This window comes from Gouania willdenowi, chromosome 24 (genome assembly GCF_900634775.1).
Source record: "Gouania willdenowi chromosome 24, fGouWil2.1, whole genome shotgun sequence".
Lineage (NCBI taxonomy): Eukaryota > Metazoa > Chordata > Actinopteri > Blenniiformes > Gobiesocidae > Gouania > Gouania willdenowi.
In genome coordinates, this window is record NC_041066.1 from 19,663,954 (window position 1) to 19,671,754 (window position 7,801).

At 36.6% G+C, this 7,801-nt stretch overlaps 2 protein-coding genes across 2 annotated transcripts; both read left to right on the forward strand.

Moving 5' to 3' along the window:
• Positions 1-26: 26 nt before the first annotated feature.
• LOC114457925 (uncharacterized protein C1orf115-like) lies at positions 27-3,087 on the forward strand. Its single transcript, XM_028440072.1, has 2 exons — positions 27-1,102; positions 2,841-3,087. The coding sequence occupies exons 1-2, from the start codon at positions 818-820 to the stop codon at positions 2,976-2,978; spliced, it is 423 nt and encodes a 140-aa protein (XP_028295873.1). The 5' UTR covers positions 27-817; the 3' UTR covers positions 2,979-3,087.
• A 1,006-nt stretch (positions 3,088-4,093) lies between these two features.
• Positions 4,094-6,667, forward strand: tmem18 (transmembrane protein 18). Its single transcript, XM_028439854.1, has 5 exons — positions 4,094-4,241; positions 4,365-4,482; positions 6,000-6,054; positions 6,202-6,295; positions 6,418-6,667. Exons 1-5 carry the CDS (start codon positions 4,149-4,151, stop codon positions 6,514-6,516), a joined length of 459 nt encoding a protein of 152 aa, XP_028295655.1. The 5' UTR covers positions 4,094-4,148; the 3' UTR covers positions 6,517-6,667.
• Positions 6,668-7,801: the final 1,134 nt, after the last annotated feature.

Consider the following 7,801-nt stretch of genomic DNA (forward strand, 5'->3'; position numbering starts at 1 on the left):
CCGGTATTATGATATGATTGCCTAATATGAAAAATACAAGAGTATCCTAATCAACTTTCACTTACTTTCATACGTGTTTCAATGTCTTCTTCTTGTTCTTCTCTGTTCTGGCGGGTTCAAAACCTCCACCAGAAACGTGTCCGTCTGTAATTCCAAAATCAACACACCCCTCACTGGATTGTTCCTATTTCTAAAAGTATTAATCTAATCAAACTAAACATTTACAGTGTACCTATTGAATTGTTAAGGAACACTTGGTAAAAATTTCAGAATTTTTTGAGACCGAAGTGCATGGAATATCCTGAAAATATGTTGAAATGACCCAGCTTGTGTAATATTTTCTTGGTATACAAATAACATATTGTGGAACAGTAAAGAAATGATGCTGTTTGATTATGGTCATCATGTGGATTTTAATTCGGATACTAGCAGAGATTAATGCAAGCAGTTGTAAACATGTTTGAAACTTTTCCAGATAAATCTCTGAAGCTGAAAGGATCAAAGAACAAAGAGTGGAAATGAAATTCCCCTCTTATTGTGGGTGTTAACGCTGACATATCCACCTTTTTTGTGCGTGCGTTCAAACTGTTTTTATGAAAACGTTCTTGGAATCTGCCATGCTGGGGTCAGTCTTGTGAGGGGGATGGATTTACTCCTTTAAGGGCTCTCTGCCTTGGTGGAGGGGGCTTTGGCTGACGTTTGGAATGCTCCTCCACTCATGCACTAAACCCAAGCGGACATCTTTACCTGATGACCCCCCATGGGAACCTTTTGCTGCCCTTTGTCACAACTGGCAGAGCTGTAACTTATTGACGACATGAAGCCCAAACTTTTTCAAACGTCGAGGCTGTTGGACAGAAACGCAGCCGTGGAATCAGGCCACACTTTGAGAATGAGCGCAGCAAAGTATGAGCGACATGTGGACTGTTTGGAACAGACTTCCTTAGAGGAAACCCAGCAAGACAATAGTGGACACAATGGGAAACGACACAGAGAATTACAGTTTGCCTTTCAGCCTGAGAAATATGAGCTACTCATGGACGATGAGGAAAAAGAAGAGAAAAGGAGAAAGAAAAAGGAAAAGTACAAAAAAGTGAAAAAGGTTAGTGTCATTAAGGTAATCAAGCTGTAATTATGATGCTTCAATATATATATATTTTTTATTGTTGTGTGTGTTGGACTTTTGACAGTTTACGTTGCCAACAATCAGTTTTTTGGGGGGGTTGGAGATGGGGTAGGCTCTATAAATCAAACTGAATGTAATTGTTTGGAAAGTCGATATGAACCGTCAATTTCTGAGGAAAAAAATCCCACAAAAGTGCAAATTATAATTAAAGTATGTATTTAATTTACGATATACAGACCAGTGAATGTATATTATAAGGGGCTGATGGAGTATTTTTCCTCAGATCACAATTAATGTCTTTAAAAAGCAGTTAAAAACATCAGTGAGTACTCGTGTGTTTTCTTTAAATTGAAAGTGACAAAAAGTAAATATGTGTGAGATTATATCAGATTAACAAGTCAGAGCTAACATGTTTTTGTTTTAAGTATTGATCTTTAGTTATAGTTTGTGATCTCGAATAGATAAATTAGCCCTTTTCTATTTTTGGAGTTCAATCCATTGACGTTGAAAACTACTGTATCCTCTACAGGACATTGGAGACAATAGTTGTGTTTACCTCTATGGTTCCTGCTGGACCATTGTTCTGAGGCACCTCATATACAATTTTAACACGGATTATTTTAGTCCACTTATGGTCCCTGAATTGTCCCCTACAAAATTTTCCTCATGATCCTATAATACAGTTGTACTGAATCAACAACATTTTACAAACGGACATAGTTTAACCAAATTATTATGACCGCTCTCTTCATGGGCCTGTTCTACGAAGCTGGATTTCCTCTTATCGCGCTAACTTTCAGGATTTATTCAGTTTGTCCTGTATTACGATGCTGGTTAACATCATACCGGGTTAAATCACCATGGTAACTTAGGCTGCATGACTAACCTGGTTGAGACCTTATGAAGTGGATAAGATCTGAGCGAGGACAAAAGTCCCACCTCCTGACCAATCTGTTCTCTTGAAAAATGAGTTGCCCGTTGTTAGAAGATCCTGGTTGGTGCAGATCTGACAGCTACATTTAGGAAAGAAAGATTATTAATGGATAAATGCAGTCTTTAATTTGCTGATGACATCCTTTAGGAAAGATATAGATTTACATCTTATGGACTGATTTACAGTTAGCTGATGAAGCCTGTGTCGAATACTCTCTGTATGCACGGACAAATCAAGTCATTTAATTTATTCATACATACGCTATAATGATGCTGACAGCATCAGCAGGAACATACTACAGTGAAACAATGTGCTCTCGTCCCAGTGTGATAAATTGAGAAGGACTACCTGAATAGAAACGCATCACATCGCCAGGCTGAAATCACCTTGCTTAAGTGAACATATTGATATCCTGTTTCGTAGTGCAGGTGCTCTCTGACGGAGAATGTTTGGTTTGGCGAAACCCGCTAATGGAGAGATATCCCAGATATACTTATAATACCCATGACCTACTGGTTCCTACTGGTTACATCCAACAACAGCTGCACTGTTAGAGTTGCTTTGACTACATTTTCTCATCATTGATCTGTTCCCAAGTAAATATTTTTAAAGAAAGCTCACCTTTGTCTCTATTTTTAATGTTACTTAAACTGGTTGACTCATGTATGCAGCCTCTGTATTTTCACATTATTTGTTGATTATAATACATTTCTAATTTAGATGTCAGTGTTGCGTAATCTAACTGATATAATGTATGCAAATCTTATTTTTGTCTTCCAGAATGTGGGCAAAGCGTTGCGTGTCACATGGAAATGTTTGATGCTTGGTCTGTATAACTTTGCTCTGGGCTACTCCACCCCTGTAACGGCAGCAGCTACGTTAGTTACTGATGTTCACCGAGGAAGAAACAGGACCTGAGCTGGGCTGGATGGATCCTCTTCACTCTGGGTTTAAACTGGACGGCTTGCACAATATTTTACACTGACGAAGGGCTTACCAACAATATTTCCTTATTTGAAAATAAATTGTCAACCATACACTTCCATATGTTGGCATTTGTGCCTGTGTGTGTATATAAAATGTGTTTGAAATTGAAGAATTAAATGTCAGTTATGCTTTTGTTTATTACTGTGCAACAAAAAGGCCTCATTTGCTTTTTATTGGTGTTGAGGGTTTGAATCTTGAAGTTTAGAATGTTATACCAATGTCTTGTATAATGATTAAATAAAAAAATAGTTTGTTTTGTTTTTTTAAATGTGATGCACAAAGCATTTGTTTTTGTTTCCAACACTTTTTTTTTTCACGCAAAGTAGTTTTAATTTGCATTCAAGGGGAAGATGTGTTTTAAATTAAAATTTAACGACTGAAGAAAGCATGAGAAAATGTAATGTGATGTTAAGAATCCACAAAGTGGTGGAGCATAATTATTTGTTTGAAGAATCACTCATTTGCATGTGACCAGAATGGCTTCTCAGACATAACGAAGCACATTGTGTCAAGATTCACTAATGGAGAGAATTTTATACTGTCAGTAAGATTCTACTTGGATATTCAAAAAGTACTATGAATTTGCCGAAATATAATACAATTATTCCCAACTACAATCACCTTCAAATAACAATTCATGCACATGAGCCAAACGGGAATTATTTAAACTTCGATATCAATAAATACAATTACAGAGCAGCTATAGATATGAGATATATCTGCACCAATAAAACAGTAAACACAATTTTTTCCTGAATTTGTGACACAAAACTTCCAATGGAATAAAGAAAAAGTGCTGTTTTATCTCCAAACTCCAAATTAATCATTCAAAAATGCTGAATTTTATCAATCATTATTATTATTTCTGTAGTGCATGTCATACACAAAGCAATGCAACGTGATTAAAAGTTACAACAGCGTTTAATAATCAACAAAAACATTAAATCAACAATAAAATGTAAAAAAAAAAAAAAAAAATCCCTGTCATGCTGACAGATGGTACGACATGCGCATGCGCTCTTGTTGTCGCTGTGACGCAGTTAAGATGCGACTCCGCTTCAGCCTACTTCCTGCCTTTTAATAAGAAGCTGTTTTGTGAGAATGGAGAGCCAGAAAGCCAAAAATATCAGCGCTATCCCCATTGACGCGTTTAGTAACTTGAGAATAACATCGATATGGACGTTTCTCATGTCTGTAAGTTAACGTTTAACTCCCGGTAGAGGCGTTTAGCGCTGCAGACTGAGGGTTTTGTGTTGTGTTAGCTTTTGTGTTGTGTTAGCTTAGCTGTCGCTGCTAATGTGGTTTCCTGGTTTACAGGTGCAGTGGTCCGAGCCGTGGCTCATCGGGCTCATTATGTTCCACTGTGTGTGTTTGTTGGTGACTGCGGTGACCTGCAGATACTATAGAGCTCAGATCTGTCACTTCCTGACTATTGGTACGTGTAGATAATTATCACTTAAACTGCATTGTTTTTCAATCTACCAAATAGTTATCTTACACTAATCAGCCATTACATTAAGGACACCTGTTTCAGCCTTCTTGCTTCCTAAGCCACTAAGACTTCTGAAGAAGTCCTTTAAATGGTAACATTGCCTCTACCAGAGCTGGGCAATATATGGAGATTCAAGAAAAATCAAGATTTCTATTTTGTCGATATTGAAAAGTACAATATCTCCTATATCTTTGTATATTTTTTTTATTTTATGGCTTTTTTTTAATTTTTTTTTAAAATAAAATACTCATTTTAGGAGTCTCTGCTTTCACTGCTTCTTAGAACAGCATAAAAAGCACAGATGGATTGCTGAGGCCTTCCCCTAAACAAGCCACACTACAGAACTCACTCACACGTGCTGTCCACATATTGTGCAACTGTTAATAAAGGCAGTGGCTATCGATAAGTAACTCGTATCAATATACCGGCATTTTATCCGTACACAATGCCCCTCATTGGCCAGTTTAAGTAACGTGGTAGGAGCACCATGTGACCTAAACTGGCCAATGAGATACTACGCACTTGTACTTTCATTTGTATTAATACGTCAACTACACTACGGACTAACTAAGCCTAACCTTAGCCTACGTTATGGACTAACTAATTCTAACCGTAACCGAAGAAAAAGATCAACATTTATATCGTATATCGCCTCTTTGAGACAAAATATTGAGATATGAGTTTTGGTTTATAGCCCTATCCTCATTCGACTGCCTTGGCTTCATTCCTAGAAGATCCTGATCCCATATGTTCCTCCATTCAATATATTTCTACACGTGATGTTAATAAAAATGACTCATCAGATGAGACCAATTCCATCATTTTGCTATCAAGAATTTCTGGCAACCCCAAACACATTTTCTTTTTAGAATACATTTTTGATCATGTTTGTTATACTGTATTTTTTTTTAACTTTGTATTAGTATTGAATACAGATATTTTGTTTTTAAATAAAAAAAAGAAAGTGTCATGTGTTTTCAGACGATCCCATATGGGGTTCCAACCCAAGGTTTAAAAACCCTGTATTCTGTCACCAGTGTTAAATTTCAGGATAGAAATAACATTTATTAATGTATTTTTGGTTATCAAACTTTTCTCAGCAGATTAAAATCAAGCAATTCAATCCCTGATTTATATAAAGTGAAGTCAAATTGACTGTGTGGTGTAGTTTTCAGTTCCTTTTCCTCATGACGTGTTGACAAATCCTGGATTATTGGTTCTTTTATGCACATTTTTTTATTGGAAAAGTGTTCCTTTGAAGTTTTACTAATCAGGTATTAGTACGAGCCATGTGATGATACTTGGACAATCTTCAAATCCGGTATCTTTGATCGGTGTGATGTGGTGTCAGCATTTAAGGCGTCTGTGGCTGCTTGTGGATGTTGGGGAACGTGATGATGATGATGATGATGCTGTCTGAGCTTTTTTTGTTCTCGCCGTCTGATCTTGACTCTCTACAGTTGGCCTGGTTTCCAGTGCAGAGTATCTGAATGAGCTGGCAGCCATGAACTGGAGGTGAGACTTTGCGTTTAATTAGATTGTAATTAAAACTTTTTATAGAATTTCCATGACAATTACAAAGTCAATTACACAATTAGAAATATAATTGACGCCAACCCTGCTCCATGTACGTGCTGATTGACTTTGATCTTTTTCCCACAGGTCGTTTTCAAACTTCCAGTACTTTGATTCCAAGGGCATGTTTATATCGCTGGTCTTCTCCATCCCTCTCCTGCTTAACGCGATGACCATTGTGGTATTTTATTTGATTTTTAACTTCCTGCTTTACAAATTGTCTATTATCAAACATAATACCTACCTGATGCTACGGTATCTCATAAAATCCTCACGTCTGATGTGTTTCCTTGTGTTTCACAGGCCGTGTGGGTTTACAGGACGTTTTCCACTATGACAGAACTGAAGACACTTCAGCTGAAAAGGAAAGCCCGCAGAGAAAAAAGAGAAAAGAAGGACTGATTGTTTTATGTTCATAAACAGGCTTTATTCAGAGGAATTTTTAGATCCTAAAAAGGATTGCTCCAGGGTTGTGGATTCATTGAACCAAAATGGACTTGTTTTGTATTGAATGTTTATGTATTTAACGCATGATAAAGTGTTTTTTGAATTACTTTGGGTTTTCTCAATTTTATCTGCAGAAAATTCAAGTTTTGCGCTTTGGTAAGAAGAGTAAAATATAGGTTAGAAAATTGAATAACAAACATGGAATGCTACATATTCTCCATGTTTTCTGTTTCCCCTTTAATGCTTGAACTAATGTGTAAAATCAGTTTTACCCGCTGCCACAAAGCAGGCCAAAAGCACATGCTTCATTCTTGATGTATTACAACTACAGTATTTGCATTTCCTGAAGGAAATGCAAGTGAAGATGCAGGTGCTGGCCCGTGTTGTACTGCATTAGCTTAGCATTTGCTAGTATTGGTATTACCGTAGCTAGAATTAGTTTAGCATTAACATGGGATTAATAAAGTATCTATTTCTCTAACCTAGCTTTAGCCTAGCATTAGCAATAGTATTAGCCTAGCCATTTCATTACCTTAGCATTAGCCTAGCAATAACATAAACCTAGCAATAGCCTAGCATTGACAATAACCCAGCAATGGCATAAGCATTAACCTAGCATTGTCATCATTCTAGCATTAAAATCAACTTAGCAATAGCATCAGCACTAACTTAGCAATACCATTACCTTAGCATTAACTTTAACCTTGCATTAGCCTAGCATCAACACTGGTCTAGCAATAGCGTTATCCTGGCATTAACTTTAACCTAGCATTAGCCTAGCAATAGCATTAACAATAACCTTGCATTAACATAGCGTTACCTGTAACCGAGCTATTTTTTTTAAAAAAAACTCTTAGCAGAGATGTCCTGAATTTTCTGAATATTTTGATTACATTACTTGTTGAAATTGGTTGTAAAATGGTGGAGTAGCTTGAGCGCATTGGAAGAATAATAAAGTATATGGATAAAATATTTATAAATACTATGAAAATGCATTTAAATGAAAGTTTTTAGACTCTGTTACCCACTGCGCAGGTGATTACTTTATTACTTTAGATTTGAATTTAAAAAAGAACCTTCAGCTCCAACAGTCAGATTACACGTTCACATGTTGATACCACCCATTTCACTATATATGACTTTGACTGTAAGTGCACCACTAGAAGGCAGTGTGAGCTAAATGTGTCCACAAGATAAACTTTCCACTCGGGATTTTTTAAATTAGAAAATTTTTTAGGAG